This window comes from Gopherus flavomarginatus, chromosome 5, assembly GCF_025201925.1.
Source record: "Gopherus flavomarginatus isolate rGopFla2 chromosome 5, rGopFla2.mat.asm, whole genome shotgun sequence".
NCBI classification, from domain to species: Eukaryota; Metazoa; Chordata; order Testudines; family Testudinidae; genus Gopherus; species Gopherus flavomarginatus.
The window spans coordinates 26426218-26446817 of NC_066621.1; the positions used below are offsets into that span (position 1 = coordinate 26426218).

The 20600-nt window shown below is 50.9% G+C and overlaps 1 protein-coding gene across 1 annotated transcript; it reads right to left on the reverse strand.

Annotated features, from left to right (window-relative positions):
- Positions 1-743: 743 nt before the first annotated feature.
- GNAT2 (G protein subunit alpha transducin 2) lies at positions 744-18717 on the reverse strand. The gene is made up of 8 exons (XM_050956382.1): positions 18600-18717; positions 13867-13909; positions 12459-12600; positions 11279-11436; positions 9585-9713; positions 9108-9237; positions 1455-1608; positions 744-934 (listed from the first exon to the last, which is right to left on the reverse strand). The coding sequence occupies exons 1-8, from the start codon at positions 18715-18717 to the stop codon at positions 744-746; spliced, it is 1065 nt and encodes a 354-aa protein (XP_050812339.1).
- Positions 18718-20600: the final 1883 nt, after the last annotated feature.

A 20600-nucleotide genomic window follows, 5' to 3' on the forward strand; every position in this document is an offset into this window, starting at 1 on the left:
CCAAGACAGGGGAGGGGAAAAGGTTAAGAACCAGTGGTTTAGTGGTAATATAGCTGTTTACAAGGGCAAAAAGTGCAGAGAGTACTCTGGAAAATCTGCTCTCAGTAGGGCCCTACCAAATTCAGTCCATTTTGGTCAATTTCATGGTCATAGGATTTTAAAAATAATAAATTTCAGTTTGATATTTAAATCTGAAATTCTACAGTATTGTAACTCAGGGGTCCTGACCCAAAACGGGGGAGGGGGGGGGGAGAATGTCACACAGCTACTGTGGGGGGGAGTCACGATATTGACACCCTTACTTCTGTGCTGCTGCCTTCAGAGCTGGGCAGCTTCTGGTCAGGCACCCAGCTTTGAAGGCAGCGCCACTGCTAGCAGCAGCACAGAAGTAGGGGTGGCATTATCATATCATGCCACTGTCACTTCTGCGCTGCTGGTGGTGGCAGCTCTGCCTTCAAAGCTGGGCTCTTGGCCAGCAGCCGCTGCTCTCCAGCCACCCTGTGCTGTGAAATCTGGTCCCCTCTACAATAGCCAGATTCCACAGGGGAGATCCGATTTCACAGTCCGTGACCTGTTTTTCACAGCTGTGAATTTGGTCGGGCCCTAACTATCGGTGAGGAGTCAGACCAGTTGTCTCCTATCCCTCACAATGCCCGTTTTTAGTAGTAAAGTGGCTAAATTGTGATTTACAATAGGCATTTAGTTCTCTGCTTGAAGTTACAGTACCTGCAAAAGTTGGAGTTCTAGAAGAGACCGCAGTCCTTGAGGTTCTCTTTGATGATGACATCTGTGACTGCGTCAAACACAAATTTAACGTTCTGTGTGTCTGTGGCACAGGTCATATGACTGTAGATTTCTTTCACATCTTTTCGCATGTTGAGATCAAGGAACTGATTCTTGATGTAATTTCCTGCATCTTCAAATGTATTGGGACCTATTTTGGGGAAGAAAATAACTCTGCTGCTAAGTGCTGCTGATTAGGTAGACTGCACTAATTAGAAACTCCTCAAAACCCGTTGTGATTAGGCTGGATCTGTGGCCAGCAGAAGAAATGTGATCCTTTAACATGCATTTTATTCTCCCAAAACATGGCAAAGAACAAGATTGGAGTGACTGCCCTGGGCAGTGATGTGCTTTCTACACAAAAGTTGAAGAGCAAGCAGATCTTCTCTTGGGGTGGTTCAGCCTTGAGTCAAAACCTTTGTTCCTACCAAATCATCCCAAGGTGGTAATGCTTAATACAGATCCTCTCCTTTTCCTAGCTGCAGAGGCCTAGCTTGATCCTAATGACTTTTCCCAAGACAACCATTTTCTATTCCTTCGTGGCTTTTGTGCTACACACTTCTTCCCACCCGTTACTCTGATTTGGTTTTTTTGTTTTTAGACTCGGATGAGGATAATTTGGGCCTAAACACTAGCGGAAAGGGGGAAATAAAGTTTTTAGACCAACTCACCATCGTAATCTGGGAAGCAAATGCTGAGGTGGACTTTCTTGATCTTTTCCTCAAAGAGGTCCTTCTTGTTGAGGAACAGAATAATGGAGGTGGCAGCAAAGAACTTGTGGTTGCATATACTGTTGAACAGATGCAGAGACTCATGCATGCGGTTCTGAAGACAAAAAGACCACATCACTTGTAAAGAAATTTCAGAGGTGGGTGTGTTGAAAAGACCCTGCTCGTTCTGGTTTCAGAAAGAAGGGGTGGGCAGGTCCTTGCTGGTCTAACATACTGAAAGCTCTCCCCCACTCAAGTTTCTGTGGCTTGTTAACGTGCAAGTCCCGACTCCTGCTCAGGCTTGTTCCTCAAACAGGCTGAGGCTCTACAACAGGCATTGCCTGAGCTGCTGCTAATTGTACTTGCTTTTTGATCTCCACAGTTTTTGCAGCTGTAAAGGTGAGGGCAGCACTTTATACTGTTACAATGGTGAAGCCTTTACTGGTCATAAAGCCGTGATGTTTCCTGTTTGTCGTAGCCCAGGTAAGGACTCTGGCTAGCCAGAAGCTTTAGACCAACTGGATTTTAAACAAAGCAAATCAGCATCCTTCCATGGTGGCTTTTTTGCAGTTTCAGCAGGCCTCCAATTTTCAGATGATGCCATGACTGAAAAAGTACAAGGGGAACAAATTCACTCGACTGTAAGCTCGTTGGAGCAGAGACTGTTCTGTGCCAAGCACAGTGGGGCCCAGGTCCATCACAAGGCCCTCCAGCTGCTACCATAACACCACTAATAAAGCTCTCTTAAGACACACGAAAGCATTGAGGAGAGATTTACTGTTGCTGAACTTAAAGTACTCCCAGCAGCGAGGGGGAAAGTACAGATACAGCAGCTGGAAACCAGCAGCCAAACCAACTGCATTTCAGCAAGTTGATTTTTACCTTTTGTCTCTTGCAAACTCTCCTGTTCTTTTGCTGTAACAAGCACATGTGTTGCAAAGAGAAGGTTGTAGGTGGTTTTTATGGGAGAATATTTATTGAAATGGCCAACGATAGGGAAGTCTTGAACTGTTTGGTTAGAGTTGTTGGAGGATTCTTTTTGCCTTGAGAATCCTCACGTTCCTGCTCCTCACAGCGAGGTAGTTCAGTAGCCCTAATTTCTGTTGCCACACTGTAGGCAGCTGGCTGTTTCTGTGGGTTGTCATAGCAGCTACTGGGGAGTCCAGAGTGAAGGACTTCTGTCACTCTGCACCCTCACCTCCTAATGTCAGAACACTAATGCCAGATTCCTAATTGCTGCAAGGCAGGCTGTGTGTGAGGAAGAATCAGATGTGAGAAGTCACTGTCTAAATAACTGAGCTGAGACCCCATTACTAAAATAATGGCCAGTTATCTCCCATAGCATTCCAATGGCAGAGAGTATGTGCTCTATCTCTCTAAGGAGTCATCACTTATGGGTCTTCCTGCAGTAGCCACAAAAGGAGTTGCAGGTGCTTTAGGATAGGTAGACGCTTCAGAAATCACCCTCTTTGATCACTACAGTGCCCTTCACAAAGCAAGATTGATCTCTTAACCTCTGGGTTTGCAAGTCAGCTGTGATAGGACTATCTTCCTTGAGAAAACTAGTACACGCTGGCCCAAATCTCTGCTATGGAACTATCACAAGCAGCCTCCAACTCTACCCTCTGGTAGTACGAGCACCTCCCAAAAGTTAACGGATCACAACACACCCCAGAGGCAGAGAAGTCCTATCCCCACTGTATAGAGGAAACTGAGCCAGAGGGTAGATCAAGTGATTTGCCCAAGGTCACACAAGGAACTCTGAGGAGAGAACTGAACCCAGATTTCCCATGCCCTATCCACTAGGCCTTTCCTCCTCCTTGCTCTCGTTCCTGCTCCTAAGGGCTTGACTGTGTAGTCTCCCTCATGCCCCTTGCCTGTCTGAAGGGGTACCAGAGTAGGGACTTTTTCCAGCATCTTGTGAAACAGTCTAAAATGGTGCCCCTGGCTTGTCCCTTCTGAGTCCAACCAAAGAGAGGGAGGAGTTCAGTCTCCCCTGTCCATAGTCTCTTGTCTACTGAGAAGAGAACTCTCCATCAGCTGTGGAGCATGTTCTCTGATTTGCAAATCTCCTCCAAAGCCATTTGTTTTAATAACTGGCAGGGCCAAGGAGCCCTTCTGCATTAATCCATCCTGAGGGCAGAAGAGAAGCAGGTGCCCTGTTTGAAGGACAGCCATCTGCATGCAGGAGGGCTGCTGTTGTGTTAATGAGCTGGCTTCCCTCAGAGGGCTGCTCCTAGCAGGGGCAGACAATACCGGAGGCATCTTGTTACTGTTTTCTGCCTCCTCATCGCCAGCTTTCTCTGCTCTTCACCCTCTGTGTGTTTGAAGGAGAGGCTGAGAGCCCCTATGCCTGACTAGTGGTATCCAAAACATTCCCCACAGGCTGCACTGCTCCAATTTCCCCTTGATGCTATTTGTATATGAAATGGGGGCTCTGGAGAGAATCTTGGTCGAGGAAGCTGGAGACTGAGCATCATGTTAGGGGGGAGCTGCTGTGAAAGTCCACTGGCCCTCGGATTGGCTTGCAGTGCCAGCCATTTGGTTCCCGCAGGAACGAGCCTAGATCCTAGAGCGCACTCTCTCTCTTCATGTCTTCTCTTTAAGGAAGTCCCACAGCAAACTGACCTGGGGATGGATGCTCTGTGGGATCCCAGCAGTCAGAGATGGATAAAACCCTCTCCCTGCTGGGGGCGGGCATTAAATCGCCAGTGTCTGATGGAGCTGGAGTATCAAACACTAGGGCTAAGGAACTGGACTGCAACTGAGGAGATGTGGGTTCTGTTCTGTTCTGTGCTCTGCCCTACACTCCCTCCTTGTGTGAACGTGGGCAGGTCTGTCTCCCTGGTGTTTTAGGCCCCCACCTGTGCAAGGGGGACGATGATCTGTTATTTCCACCATGCTGTTTCTATTCAAAGGGTCAGCACTTTGGGTCAGGGGCTCTGTCTGTCGGTCTGTGCAGCATGTAGCACCATGGGGACCCTGGTTTTGATTGGGGCTGCTGGATGCTACTGAAATACAAATCATCCTAAGAGTGGTGGTGGTCTGATTTTAGGAAGGGTCTCTGCTCTTGCTTCATCTGTTATAAACCAAAACCAGAATATGCTTCTCAGTCCCCTTTGGGCCCTGTTTGAATGACAAATCTCAGCATTGTCCCGCAGTGAGGTGTTGATAGAGGAGATTTGGAACAAATTGACAAACTAAACAGTAATAAGTCACCAGGACCAGATGGGATTCACCCACTAGTTCTGAAGAAGCTCGAATATGAAGCTGCAGAGCTACTAACTGAGGTGTGTAACCTGTGCTTAGCTATCCTCCAGTCATCCGGTTCAGAGGGTGATTTAACGTAACACCAATTTTAAAAAGCCTCCAGAGGCAATCCTGGCAATTACAGGCTGATAAAACTAACTTCAGTACTGGGCAAAGTGGTAGAAACTACAGTAAAGAGCAGAGTTATCAGACACACCGGTGAACATGATTTGTTGGGGAATAGTCATAACAGTTTTGTAAAGGGAAATCATGCCTCACCAGTCTATTCTGTGAAGGAGTCAACAAGCATGTGGACAAGGGTGATCCAGAGGATCTAGGGTACTTGGATTTTCAGAAAGCCTTTGACAAGGTCCCTGACCAAAGGCTCTTAAGCAAACTAAGTAGGTATGAGATAATGGCGAAGGTCCTCATAGAGCAGTAACTGGTTAAAAGACAGGAAACAAAGGGTAGGAATAAATTATCGGTTTTCACAAAGGAGAGAGATAAGCAGTGGGGTCCCCCAAGGATCTGTACTGGGACTTGTGCTATTCAACATATTAAGTAATGATCTGGAAAAGAGCGAACGGTGAAGTGGCAAAATTTGCAGATTATACAAAATTATTTAAGATAATTAAGTTTACAGCTGACTGCGAACAGTTACAAGGGGAGCTCACAAACTCTGACTGGACAATAAAATGACAGATTAAATTCAACATTGGTAAGTGCAAAGTAATGTACATTGGGGAAAAAGTAAGATCACTCCTGGTGATCTTAATAGAAGTTCCACATGTGCAGATGAGGACCCAGCTGAGCCTGTAGTGTTCCCCCACCTCAAATCTAGTGGGCCTTAAGGGTTTTGCCTGTGTGCAGGTCCTGAAGGGCAAGGGAACAGCTTGGGCGACAAACTCATTGATTCCATGGCCAGGAGGGACCATTGTGATTGGCTAGTCTGATGCCCTGTAGCGCACAGGCCAGAGACCTGCCCCAAATCATTCCCAGAGCAGAGAACGGCCCATTGGTGATTTAAAAATGATCAGTGATGGAGAATCCAGTGTGACCCTTGGTCAGTTGTGCCAATGGTTAATTACTTGCACTGTTAAAATTTTATGCCTGATTTCCAGCCTGAATTTGTCAAGCTTCAGCTTCCCGACACTGGCTCGTGGTAGGCCGTTGTCTGCTGGAGTGAAGAGCCCATTATTAAACATTCGTTCCTCAAATTGGTATTTATAGACTGATCAAGTCACCCCTCCACCTTCTCTTTGTTAGACTATATAGAGCTCCTTGAATCTGTCATTATAACCCTCATTCTTGTGACTCTTCTCTGACCCCTCTCCAATTTATCAACATCCTCTTTGAATTTGTGAACTCCAGAACTGGACACAGGGTTCCAGCACTGGTCCCACCAGTGCCAAATACAGAGGAAAAATAACTTCTCTGCTCCTACTTGAGATTCCCCTGTTTATGCATCCCAGGATCGCATCAGCCTTTTTGGACATAACATTGCACTGGGAGCCCAAGTGCAGCTGATCGAGGTTTGTGGTGGACAAATCTTTTTCAGCCTCTGCTTCCTAGTGTAATAAGGGTGCGCCTTGGAGATGGGGCTCCAGCTGCAGTTGAGAGCCAGGTTCAGAGTGGTGGGGTGGATCAGGCCCATCTGTGGCTGCCTTCCCCTGCATTGCTACACCAAGCAAGCAAGCAAGCAGTCGGTGAATGGACAAGGACTTTTCCATCCATCAGTTATGTAACTGCACATATAAGCAGCAGAGTTATGAATAGTTTTTCATGGTAAAACTGCAAACTGTTCTAAGGGATTTCTTCAGCTATGGGCACAGCTGTTCAGCTGCAGCTTGCTGCCTGGCTAGTTCTGCAAGCCATTGCTGCCTCTCTGATACACGTACATTCATTACAGGTCTATCACTTCCTGTGGGTTTAATTGTCATAAGACTCAATTCCTCTCTATGCTGACATCTGACCTTCAGCAACCAGGGCAACCACTGACTGGGAGGGAACCCTAGCCCCGTGAAGTCAACGGGAGCTTTGTCATTGACGTTAGTGGGGCCAGGATTTCACCTGTACTGTCCCCACACAGGATGTGGTAATTCTCCTGGGGTTTCTCAAAGCTGCAGTCTTGGCCATGCTGTTTGGCTGTTGTCCTTTTTCTAGCTCCTACATAGCTACATAGATTTTAAAAACAAAAGAAGTCATCTAGTCTAACCTGCACAGCGCAGGCCAGAGACCTCACCCAGGGATTTCTGCACCCTGCCCATAGCTTGTGACTGAGCTAGCACAGAGCTTTTAGGAAGAGAGACCCAATTTTGATTTAAAGACTCCAGGCTAGACCCACAAAGGAACTTAGATCCTCAACCCCCTAGTCACCTGCTGCTTAACCCTGAGTGTGCCTAAATTCCTTGGCACCTCTGCTTCCACTGGTGGACATGTGCAAAGCCATAATTCCTGAGACTGCTGAGCTGCCTGGTCTGATCCTCAAACGAGGTGTTACCCCACCTGTCTCACTTGCTGTGCCCAATCCTGTAGACATGCTTGGAGCACGCTAACCCACACAAAACATGGTGCGGGTTCACCCTGTACTCAGTCACTCAGTGGTTGGAGCACTCAGCTGGAAGGTCTAGGTTTGAAGCCCCCTCTGCTTGGTTCAGAGCAGGGACATGAACTTGAATCTCCCCCACCTCAGCTGAGTGCCCTGACTACCAGGCTCTGGGATACTCTGGGGCAGGTGTCTCCATTTCTTCTGGCGAAGCTGTTCTTTGTGTGGGATATTGAAACAGTCACTGGTCCAGAGAGAGAGAGAGACTATAGCCCAGGGGTTAGTGCACCTCCTGGGAGACCCAAGGTTCTGTCCCTGCTCCAAGGGCAATTTAAGTGTTTCAGACAAAGTGGGACAGCTTCAGCAGGAGAAGTCAAGAGAGACTCCTCAGGGCACATAGCTGGGAGATGGATGATGTGGGTCCAAGTTCCTGCTCCGGATTAGAGCGGGGATTCAAAGCTGGATCTCCCATATGTCAGGTTAGTGTTCTGCCTATTGGGGATGGCACCCCAACCCCATGGAGTTAGATCACTGAGGCAATGCCAGGCACCTGCTCTTTACTGGCTGGCTTGGGTGGCTCCCTGCTCAGGTTGCTGGGTTCTGTGAATCCCATTCCTACCAGCTCTCCTGATGTAGTGCTTAGTCTCCAAGCCCCACATGCCAGCACATGCCCAGGTAGGTTGTTCTAATGCTTAGCTAAAAATGTGCACCTTCTATCTAGTCTGCATGTGTCTAGCCGTTGGGTCTCCCAGCCGTTGTCTGCCTTTGTCTGCTAGATTAAAGATTCTCTGCCATTGGAAACCTTCCTGCTCAGGAGCTTGTGGGCTGGGATCAAGTCTTTAGTTTCTTGCTGTGAAGCAGGTTTCCATGCATGTGGCTCACATCTAAGCCATTCCCAATTTTTTTCCTCTGAACTTTCCACCTTCGCTTCCTAGTTTACATGTTCTGAAACCGATGTGCCAACATTCTGCACTTGCTCTGCAGCAGGGAGATAGGGCTGAGGATGAGAACGCCATTACAGATATTCCACTGAATTCAGCCCCATGCTAACCTTGAAAGATCGGTGGTACGATCCCTCACTGACAGAGATGGAAGCTGCAAAACACTTGAGTTTTTTTTTCCAGAGGGGCCGTGCACCCACCATGCCTATCGAAATCAGCCGGGAGTGCAGGTACTTCTGAAAATCCAGGCATCAGTTCTCTTTCCAAGGTCACATAGGCTGGGAACAGTATCCAGCTCTCATACCTCGTGCTTTAACCACAAGCCCATCTTCCGTCTCCTGTTAATTTCTCGTGCCCTCTTGAAAGGCAAGCCATGGGGCAGCCTCCTGAAATATCCTTTGTCTTAACCAGCCACGGGATGTCACTGTGCTATGTGAATTAGCTTAAGGTGCTAGCTGTACTAGCTGGAAGGCAGGCATTTATTTTCAGACGTGGGTTAATCTGATGTCAGGCAAGTGCTATTTTGCTTCCTGGATTTGCATCTGAGCAGCGCAATGTAAACCGCGAGCTGCCATTCAAGGGTAGTAGTCATGGCTCTGTGGCCTGCCGGAGCCTCCCTGTATTCCAGGCAATACAGGCACTTCATACCAAGCAAGAGTTGGTGCTCACCCCTCTCCTTAGCGCTCTCTGTGCTAGGGAAATGCTATTTTCTTAAAATCTGGGTGGTGGCTCCCAGATGTCGCCCAGCTGAGCTAGGAGTTTTTTTCCATTTCCTGGTGCTCTGAAAAAGGGGATAGCAGCCACCCAGCTGTGTTCTGGTGGCAAAGGAGCAGTGGTCCCAGTGCCATCACCAGATAGGGATTAAGAGAGAGAACATACCACTTCATCATCCTCTACTAGCACCATGTCATAAGCGCTGAGGGCTCCGCAGAAGATAATGCAGGTCACGCCTTCGAAGCAGTGGATCCACTTTTTGCGCTCTGACCGCTGTCCTCCCACGTCAAACATCCTGTGGAGGGAATAATTCTGCTGTTGTTAGCCCCTTCCCGCCCAGAGCACTGAACACACAAGCAGTCCTAGCACCCATCGCAGAAACCCAGCCCCCGCCGAATTGGGCTGTGGCAGCTGTTTACATGAGTGCAGAGGGCCAGATCCTTACCTGGTGTAAACTGACAGCACAATGGCGCTCTGCAGATTTACACCAGCCAAGAAACGCAGCCGTTTAGGATGGGATGTGAGGCAGGCTCTCCCAGCCAACTGAAATTAATGTCATTAGCCTGTTTGGAATTTGACCAGGATACCTGGGTCAGTGATGCCACCAAAGGGGAAGACGGACACACGTGCATATACACTCACCTGAAGTTAAGATCTTTGACAGAGAACTTGGTCTCTATGATCCCCGTGGTCTTCACTCGAGATCGTAGTACATCCTGTTCGTTGGGGAGGTAATCAGGGGCTGTGATTCGATCCAGCTGGTTCAGGTAGCTAGGCAGGAATGCAGAGAGCTGTTGGGGGCAGTCCTAAGTGATAGGGCATATAGCTATCGGACATGGGGAAGGATGTCTGGGGTAAGGTGTTATCAGTGAGCTAGCAATCATAGGAGAGGACAGTGGGAAGGTCCAAGCGATTCCGCTAGCCTGAGGGAGAGGAGATGTCCTTCTAGCCCAACTGTAGAGCAAGAAAATCCCAGTTCATGACTAACCAGGGTCAAAGTGTGCACGTAGCCACCTTACCTGCATTGCAGCAGCACCTAGGAGCATGGAGCATGACCCCCTTGGGCCAGGTGCTGGACCATTGCAGACTCTGCTTGTTCAGAGAACTAACTATCTAACAACAAGGCAAGAGATGACAGATGGAGGCAGACAGATGGACCCTGCTGGTGGGAGGTGATGGAGCAGCTCTGTTAATGCTGTGGTATAGAAAGCCTGTAACCTTAAGTTCCAGCATCCACAGTTGCTCCTCCATTCTGCTGTTGAATGGGACTGTGCAGCTGCTGCAGCCTACGAGGGAGATGCATGGCAGGCCGGGGTTTATGAAGTCAGAGAATGGCCACGTTTGGATCAACAGAGTGAAACAATGAAGTGTGTTCCCTGCAGCATTCCCTGTAATGTGTCCATGCATCTGCTCTGCAGCCGTTGTGTCAGACCATGGCTCTGGGCCCTTGAGAACTATGTTAAACTAACGTGAAGAGACAAATTGCGATGGTGTTGACACCAGCGTGTGTCTGGAGTAACCACTGTCTTCAGTGGATTTACACTGCTGGGAGCAGAAGCAGCATTTGGCCCTGAGGCTACTGAAAGCCAGAGTGTAATATCTCATTTGCCTTAGATAGTGCAGCCTGTAATAGTACATGAGGCAGGTTGGTGCTCAGATGCCTGAAATACCCTGGCATGTGGCATCAATTAAGGGTACAGGAACTAGGCTGGTAACGAGGGTCGGGCACCCCTACTGCAGCAGGCAGTGATAGTCGCGTGTCAGTGGTGTTTAGGGGCTTTGTCTGACACAGTAGCGCTATCTTGGCCATGAGGGATAATCCCCTGTGTTCTCTATCTCACATGGAGCCATTCTGGGCTAAGTGGGAGCACAGAGGACCTCGCTTGTTACATAGTGAATTTGAGAGTACATGCAACTTGATGCCTCAAAGCCAGTCTGGTCTGTCTTGCTTGTTTTCTAAAGTCCTTTAAGGGGCATGTACCCTTCCCTTGACGGACAAGGCTCTCCTTGGACTCAGTGCTAAAATTTCCACTGGCTTCAAAGGGAGCAGATTGGCCCCTTCACCTGGAATTTCTCCTTCCCTTCCCCTTGGCTGCTGGTGACAAGCTGAGTCCTCAATTTTTTTTTTTTTTTTACATAGCAGTAGGGGAGGGGGGTTGGTATCAGCTCCATAAAGAAACCAGTCACTTCAGCACCAGCGATGGGGAAGATTCACGGCACTAAGCCCCAACGATGGATGAACCCTCTGTGTCCCAATATGGTCGTGTCCATCTCTGGAGGATCTTGCTGTTTGGCAGTTGCTTTTCCTAATGACTGAGCCATAGGGACAGACTTACTAGGAAGCGGAGTCGTTGAGCTGGTACTCAGCTGCTCTGTCAAAGCAGGCCTGAACTCCTGCATCTTTCCACAGCTTTTTTATACAGTCCACTAGCTCCGGGGGCATGGTGCCCTCCTCGATGGAATCTGCCAAGTTGCACAGCTGCCGCCCATCATCCTGTAAGAGACCGAGACGGTGAGCAGGCTGGGGCCAGAGATGGGCATGAATGGCAGACCTGCTTTGGGCCCCTCTGAACAGGGTAAGGTTTTGTGGGATTTTAATGTGGATTTTGATGTTTAAATTCTACCCCCACTCAACCCTGCTGATTTTTGAGAACAGCTTCCCCAGAGAACATGGGACACATGCCCAGAATCCTGTCTTGCCAGGCCCTGGAGTGGGGAACTCTAACTGCTCCCAGAATAACCAGTAGATGGCAACACACCCATAGCAGCGTGGTGCCTGAAGCAACGGGAAACCAAACTCCTTGTTCCTCTGCGAATAATGAAAGGAGCAGGACCCTCCTCTCTGGACTCTCCTTCCCCACAGCTCCTCTTTCCCACACTTGGAGGTCTTGCCCCTCCCTTCCAATCTACATCACATGTCAGTGGAACCAGACGACTGCCACTTGCCCACTGAGTGGCAGTGGTGTCTATTTAAAATATTTATCTGCTGTTGTAAAGAGCAGCTGGGAACGTTTGGCTTCTAGCAGGAGTGAATGAGACACACAGGGTATGTCTACACCACAGCCTCCCAAGCTCAGGAGACAGACTTGAGCAAGTGTGCTAAAAATAGCAGTATGGATGTTGCAGTTTGGGCGCGGGCTTGGACTAGCCCCCTGAGCTCAGACCCAGGGGGTCAGGTGAGCTTGGACTCACACAGCTAGCCTGAGCTTCCGCTCGAGCTGCAGTATCCATGCTGCTATTCTTCACACGCTAGCCCGAGTGAACACCAGTGAACACATCCCCCCATACACACACATCCCAGGGCTCAGAAGGAACAAACTTCCTCTCCAACCCAAGAGCAGCATCTTGCATCCCAGACTACCCTGCAGCCTCTCCCAGGACTCCTGCATATAACTGGGAATTGCAGGCACTTGAACAGATGAACATATGGGGACTGCGCGCCCCTCCCCGCCACCTGCCTTCCCCTGTACAGGGGTCAGACAGATGTTCCAGTGAGGGCAGGGGCAACAGACTGACCCCTCGCCCTGATTCGGCATAATCTATCCCCAGTGTGGACATCGCTCGGATGATGGCCAGGATTGACTGCAGCACGTTGCCATAGATGATAGACTTGAATTCCAGGCACTCTTCTTGCGTGTAACCATCTTGGTGGATAATCCTGCGAGGGGAGGGGAATGAAACACAGCCTTTATCAGGGATCACAGCCTTGCTTCCCTGGCAGGCGTCTCACTGCAGCACAGACATTGGCACCTTGCCCTCCAGCCTGAAGGAGACAGTGCAGGAACTGAACTGTGCCAGCTTGAATGCCTGCTGTTTTCCTGGCATAACTGACTTTCCCCTGGTGCTGGCAGGGGTGGGGTGCAGGGCTGAGGAACCACACCATTGCTCAGTATGGGTGGGGGGGAGGGGTAGCAGCCTGAATGGCATCTGCTAGCAGTGTCTGACAATGTCACTCCATGCAAGGGAGCTCCTTACACCCCTATCTACCCCTGTGCTGGCGTGCAGCCCTGCTTACAATTGAGCCCATTGTGATCTACACAGTTGCCTGGCAGCCAAGTCCTGATGCAACGAGAAAATGCCCTCCCTCAGCTGGCTCAATGAAGACCAGGATACCAGCTTTGAAAGGAAAGTGGTCTGAGACCCATGGCACAGATTAGCTCGCTGGCTCCTGGACTGACCACGCATGGGTCTGCCTGTGACAGAACCTCAGATTCATAGCGGAAGGTCAGATTACATGGGACCTGCAACTGGACTCTGCTGACCCGTAGAGCTCACTTGCTCCCTGTGTAACTCCTTGATGGTTGGTGTTCCCTGCCCCATGGGGCTTACATCAGAGACCCAGCATAGCAAGGAGCGACGCACAAAGGGGGTGTGATGGTTTTCTCCTCCCTTGTGCCGGAGACTTGCAGCCTGCTGTTTGGTATAGCTGGCCATCAACTTGCCACCAGTACCCCACATGCCAACAGCTCACATGGGATGTGCCTGCACTCCATCCACTCCCTGGGATGTTCCACAGGGCATGAGTGCTGAGATGCTAGATTCGCTGTCTGTCTAGGCCAATCTCCTTGTCCTGAGAGTGGGCTGTAGCAGGTGTGCGGGAGAAATGAACCTTCCATTCCCCCCCATCACTTGTTACTGAGATGGCACATGAAGAGACCCCAGCTGATGATCAGTTCGTGCCTCAAAGCAGAAGAACTGGGCCCCTTTCCCCCCTAGCTTGCATAACTGCAGATGCTAGTTTTGTTTAATAAAAAGAGATTAAACAACTAATCTTGCTAAGTTATTGCCAGCCGGCAGGCAGGCTGGCCCAGCAGCAGCACAGGGGTTCATCATGCTACATTCATGCCTAGATTAGGCTCCTAGAAGGAAACCGCCTTGGGCTGTGTTCTGGGCAACCGACCCTCAGCCCTCCTGTGGTACTCACTTCATCTGTTTGACGATTGTGCTCTTGCCTGACTCCCCAGCACCTGGAAAAGAGCCGGAGGAAATGTTTGAGTGCCAGCATCCAGAAAGAGAGAGACGTGTGCACCTTAGAGGGGACCACAGCTCTGGGGCACTCGGATCCTACGGCACTGGGACCAGCGTAAGGACCTGGATATACAGTGCTCCATATGCAGCATCTATCCTGCTCTTCACTCCTTTCCCTCATGCGCTTGTCTCTGGGGTTGGCCCCTCAGACACTTTGGCATGGATGGATTTCTCCAGTGTGGGGTTATTTAGTGGCATATTAATGTGGATCAAACAGGTCAGTTGATCTGGGCCCTGGGCTCCCAAGAGCTCATCAAGAGCCCAACCCAGGGAATGGCCTTGTTTTGAGGAAGTGATCAAACTAGCTGTCTAGAAAGCAGAGAGTGATCCTGCTTTTACATAACTGCCTGGCCTCTCCCCTTCTGCAGCCACCCCCAGAGGTGCTCGGCTCCCCGCGTTGGGTGCTGGTGCATTGCCTGGGCTCTGGGAAGGGGGAGGTACGCATAGGACAGCTGCGCTTCCCTTACTGCTGCTGTTCACCAGCACGTGCGCTGTTCATTGGAGGCTCCATGTCACCCAGCTGTACCCTAGCTCATCTCCAAGTTACCAAGTCCTCACCCTGTGGAAGCTGGGACAGGCACTTCCAGCCCAAACCTGACCCCCCTGCCCAAGGTTCAAACCATCTTGTGCCCCGCAGGGTAGGGAATGAGGAAAGAACTGGGCACGTGTGGTCTAGAGATGAAACGGCTAAGGGAGAAACATAGCATGTAAAGGTGGTTACACAAGGGCCAGCGATCTAGTGCTCTCCTTGGGCCGAGGGCAGGACAAGTAGCAAGCAGCTTACTGGACAGACAAAGGTGCTTAGGTTGGATTTTTTAGGAATAACTTTCTGCCTGTAAGGCGAGTTCAGCTTCGGAGGCCAGAGGGGCTTAAAAATAGGTTACAGCCATTGGGGTGGGCCTGCCTCGGCAAGGGGGGGAGGGACTAGGGGCCCTGTTGAGGTCCCATCCAGCCCTGTAGTTCGATAAGGGTATCTAGCCTCCACAACTCTCCTGCCCCAACGAACCCTCTTGCCTGGCTGCCCAGTATTCAGATCCTTCGCTACGCCCACACCTCCAGGATCCTTCCACCAGAGCAATATCCTGCAGCTTCCATCATCCTTCCACACCCCTTCACCTGAGCCTGCAGCCCCTACCCTCCATCCACCCAACCCACCTGCAGACTATCTAGTGCATTGGCATTGAGCCCCTCTGCTCTGGCTCCTGTCCCACCCACTCCTCTCAGTACTGGGCCTTGCTGGTCTGGTGGATCAGAGGAACCTCTGGTTATATACCCCTGCAGTCAGCAGGGCCTGAACAGCTTTCTCAGGCCAAGGGAGACCCCCTGTGCCTTGCTCGTGCCCCTTCTTATTCCTCAGAGGCTCCCCACTGGCTAGACTCATTTCCCTGGCCCAGGAAGGCTGGCAATCCCTCCCTCCACAGCCCATCAGCAGTGCTCAAAGGCTAGCTGCTGTGGGAGACACTCGAGTCCCATGCCCATGGCTGCCATCGGCATGAAGGACCTGCCATTGCTGTGGGGTTGAGGGACCTAGTTATGCCATAAGCCCCCCTACACAGCAAGCCTGGCCCATGTGTCTGTTATACTGGGACCATCATACTGCACCCCAGCAGGGTAGAAAGGACCATGTCGGTGGGCCTGGACTCCACCTGGAGCTGGGATTCCCTGCACAGTAACACGGCCTCAGCCCTTGGGCACGCCCAGCCCAGCCCCGGCCTTTGCTTTTCTTAGCCTCCCCCTCTCGCTCTCCTGCCTCCGTTCTCGTCACCTGCCCTTCGGTTCTTGGCCGCAAGCGCCGGGCGTCGCCTCATCTCATCGCTTTAAGCAGCTCATTCCAAACCAGGAAGCTACTTAGAATTAGGGCCTAATCGCGCTGATCCCAGCCTCCCTGCTGTCACCTGGATGAACCTTATGGCGCTGCGCAGCATCAGACGTAGGCTTCCTGCCCCTGCCGTGCGAGCGGCGAGGCAGCCGCGCTGTAACCTAGAAATCCGGGAAGCATTAGCCCCAGGGTGGCTCTGGGCTGAGATGGGCCCTGCTGGCCTCTCTCCACTCCCAGGAGCTTGGTGGGAGGCTGGGTTTCCAGCAGGGGCTTCTAGCCTTAATCTCAGTTCTCCACTCAGATGGCATCTTTCCTTCAACCCTTCCAGTCCCCCTCTGGAGCAAGGGTTTATTCTGCTGCCTTCACATTGCTGCGGTTCTGGCACAGGCTTCGAGCTCTCTCCATGGGGAGCGGGTGTAGGAATCACAGAGTGGCTTAGGGCACCCTGAGCTGCAGACCGGGACTGACCCCCCAGTGACCAGTTCCTGGGCTGGAATGGTGCCACCCGGTGGACCTCCTGACCATTGTGCGCATGTAGACAGAGCTGCTGCCACGCCCAGGCCAGAGACCTCAGCCAGACATTGCTGTATCAATCTCATCTCTTCGGTGTGAGCAGGAGCCTTTCTTTTAGGAGGAGATGCCTGATCTTGATTGGAAGAGGGCGGTGGTGAATTACCCTTGCTGATTGTGACACTAAGCGGGAATTGGTTGGAGGTGCCTGTCACTGGGGGGTTTCCCCCGCCCATGACCATCCACTGGCCTAACCTTCACCCTTGCACCTGCTCCCTACCTTCTGGATAGGTCCTCCCTGGGAATTGGTCCTGCTTTGAGCAGGGAGTTGGACTAAATGACCTCCTGTGGTCCCTTCTAACCCTAATATTCTCTGATTCCATCCATCCGTTACGCCTCCCCCCAGCTGCCTTGAAGAAGATACTTGGGCCCCTGCTGTGACCAAGCAGGGCCCCTCCTGGCTGACTTTACATGCACACATATAAGATTTGAGTGCCCGAGACTTCGCCGCATGCCAGAGTGGGCAGCAGCTTCACCTGAGCAGCACACATCCAAAGGAAGCTGTGCTCTGAGCTGGAGGGAGCAGGAGAGGGGATGCTGTAGGAGAATGAGAGCAGGCCAGAGACTCCAGCTCCATCGCAGCTTTAGAAGGACTATACCATGCGTGTCCTTGGCATCTCCTAGCAGGCTCCCTTGCCTCAGCAGTGCCAGGTTGGCAGTGAGGACTGCCCCAGCATTCTGCTGTTTGCAGTACTCAGCTCATGTTCTAGTGCCCGTAAAAGGCCTGAGAGAGTCACCCAGTCCAGGAGTGGGATCGCCCCATTTGCTCCAGCTTGCAGATCAGCAGGCTTGTGAAGTCCTGGTCTAGTGCCTCAGTAATGCAGACGCAGACTCAGAGCACAGGCCCTTCTGCCAGTGGGATATTAGGCTAAATGGAGGCTTTTAGTAGTCAGGTAAAAATCGATATGTTCAGAAATAAAGTCCATCCCTTTCTAGTCACGCTGCTCATGGAGCACCGAGGTTTTTCTACCAACAAGCAGGTAATGGACCCTCTCATCATCACCCTCTGCCTTTCTCTAGGCCAGAGCTCTCAAAGCACTTCATCCGTGTTAATGAGCTGCGGTTTGATCCTGCAATGCCTTGCTCAGCAGAGTAGCCTTGCTGCCAGATCCAGCCCTTATACCTCACACACTGTATGCGTGTGGGTAGGGGAGTACTGCCATCCTGTTTGACAGCTGGGGACTCTGTGGGTCAAACTGTGAGGCTGCAGCAGATTTGGGGCTAGAACCCATGTGTCCTGATCCTATGTCCTGTGCTTCAGCCACTAGACTCTCATGTGAAGTGAAACATTACATATACGTCTTTGCTCGTCATTTTTGGCCAGAAAAATGACTCTGATCAATTCCCTTCTCAAACGTGGCGAGTCACCAAATCAATCCAAAGCGCACCCCCTTCCAGTGCTGAAAGAGCCAGGTGTGTAGTTACCAAGTGCTGACACTAGCCACAGCATTGCTATTTCCCCCCACCCCTCCAGCACCGCCCCTTCTGGAAAATTACAAATAGCTTTTAAGCCCTACTGAGGTGCCACCCCCTTCGCCCAGGCTTCTCTCAAGAGGGTGTTTGTGACCTCTTGTCACATCCGATTGGCTGAGAAATCTCTGTGTCCCGGCTAATCGCTTCACTTAGGAAGTCATCAAGCTAATGAGAGCCCATCCGGTGCTACTTAGGAACAGATCCTCCTCGCAGTTGGAAAAAAATGAGAAAAACAACAACAAAAAAACTCAGGGTGACCATATGTCTGAACCCAACATGGACTGAAACAGCCAGACCAAGCCCTCCTGCACTGGTCCTGCACTGCATTTCATGCTCCTCTTCTCTTTCTTCTGTCTCCCAGCCCTTGGCCACCAGCAGATACTGTCATTTTCTAATCCCTTCACGTAAACTGATTGTCCTCGGGCCCTGCAACACTAACCCCAGTTTCTCCTTTCTTGCCCCACCTTCCTTAGCTTGGCATCACCATGTCTCATCTGAGGGTTGCCTTCATCCCAGGCTCCACTTAGCCAACTCAGAACTGAAGGCTGGGTTGGCACGGGCTAACAATCTCCCTCCTACCCTACACTGATCCTGAATCCTCAGGATCCCTTGTTGGGCCATTCTCCACAGACTGCACATTTATTACATGCATGGAGACCAGCTCTGCGTGGTACAGAACAGCTTCCCTGCCCACTCATTTCTGGATCCACTCTAGGAGCTGAAGGTGCCCCAGGCAAGCTGCAGCATTGCCCAGTTCCCATGCTTACCTAACAGCAGCAGCTTGACCGTCTTCGCCTCCTTGTCTGCATCTTCCTGGAGTTTCTTCTCCAGCTCCTTGGACCTTTTGGCCAGTTCTTTATCTTGAGCACTCGCTCCACTCCCCATCTCGTCGTCTTCCTCCTCTAGCTCCTCTAGCTCCTCTGTCTCTTCCAGCTCTTCACACTGGGTCACTCACCCTTTACGGGGTGGGGAGAGAGAGAGAAAAAATATATATATATCTATGCCTGACCCTCAGAGAAGGGCCTCACGCTGCAGCCTGGCTCTGGAGTTCCACGCAGGACGGCTGCTGGCTAGACACTGCTACGATGGCAACATGGGAGCCCTTCACCTTGCCCCTCTCCCTCTCTCTCTCTCTACTCTTTACCTTAATTCCCCATGGATAACCCAATTTCTGTCCTAGGGATTGGGGACTTTTTATCTCACCATGTGACCTGGGAAATCCAATTAGATGAGCCCAAGATGGCAAAGATTAATGCTTGGGAAATGAGAACACTGGACGAGGCTGCGGGCGGGGCAGAGAGAGTCATTATGTAATGGGGAAAGAGAGCGACCCCTCCCCTCTTGTAAGCACACAAGGGAAGGAATCCCACTGCTGCAGGGGCCCTATGGTGTGTGACTTGGGGGGCCCCAGGCCAGACGCATAGAGCTGGAGAGCTCTAGATGAAAAATGTCGGCCAGGGGCCTGCTGGGTAAACCAGCCTTCTCCTTTCTGTTACTCCAGATCTGGAAGAGGCTGTTTAACTAGCAGCCAAGAGGGACAGCCAGCACCCTAGCAGCTGGGGCCCCAGTACCACGACGATGGGTGCATCAGAAATTCATCGATCGTTGGCTAGCTAGAAGTTTGCACACTTCATAGCTTCTGTCAGCTGAGCTCCTTGCCCACCCCAGGGGCTCCTGGCTCCCCTCCATTCTCCCCACAGGATCTTTGGGTGCCATTCTCCCAGCCTTCTCTATTTCAGGGACTTCTCCCACCCTGCCCCATGCCAGCGACTCTATATGCACCCCCCTACGTCCTGCATTCCTCACTTTCCCACCATGGCAGGGACTCTGTGCCCCCTTTCCCTCTCCAACATCTGCCAGTAGCTCTGTGTGCCCCACCTCCCGCATACCAGGGTCCTCCATTTCATTCCCCCAGTCTTATTTCTATCTAGGAGATAAATAATTCAAGGAGTTACATGTTAAAGTCTCTTGGGAAGATGGGCAGAGCTGAGCTGGCTAGCGGGGGTTGTGCTGGAAGGTGACAACATCAGCTGGTTCTTTGATCTGGGATGATGATGGCAGAAGTGGTTGAAATGCTAGGTCTGCTAACCAGCTGCCATTTTCCCCATTGTTTTCCCCTTCCAGTTGCTGAGTTTTCACCAAAAGCTGCACAGTTCTGCCCATGAAATTCCATTCTCTGAAATTTTGGAACTGGTCAGCTGCAGCATTCAAATGTTATCACGTTAGAAACATACTAACAGCCAGACAAATGCCAAGAGCGTCTCTACACAGGTTGTGGGTTCCCCCCCCCCACATTAACTATTGTTTTGGATCAAAATGGCCAGTGTCCATCTAACACAATCTCTGTCTTTCTTTTCTTTTTGTTTTTAATTATGTGGCCATTTTTTGCAAACTGGCTAATCCATTTTGCAAGTGGAGTGAGTCCGTTTTGAGATGAGTTAGTCCAGCACAGGTCCGTGTGGACATATCTGTATTTTGAATGAACAGTTCTGCCTCTGGCAATCCTCCCATGGCTATCCCACACTGGACTGCTTTGTACCTGAATTGGCCTGTCTTTTTATCTGCATACCTTCTGCTACTCTGGCATCATATTGACTGGATGTCACCTCCGTTTAAACACTGGCATGCAGCCACCTGTGTCCCATCCATGTGTACACACTGCCAGAGTCACATATCCCGCTGTGGTGCAGCAGCCATGCCGCATGCATCCCCAGGGAGCCATGCAGAGATCATGGATTTCCTTATGAGCTGGGGAGATGGCCTAGTCC

Bases quoted from the DNA above. Each gene is read 5' to 3' on its own strand.
- GNAT2 (XM_050956382.1), bottom strand. From the start codon at position 18,717: ATGGGGAGTGGAGCGAGTGCTCAAGATAAAGAACTGGCCAAAAGGTCC. The intron at 13,910-18,599 runs GTAAGCATGGGA...GCTCTTTTCCAG, and splicing joins GGTCAAGCTGCTGCTGTTAG to GTGCTGGGGAGTCAGGCAAG. The intron at 9,714-11,278 runs GTAAGTCTGTCC...ATTCCTGCCTAG, and splicing joins CTCAACGACTCCGCTTCCTA to CTACCTGAACCAGCTGGATC.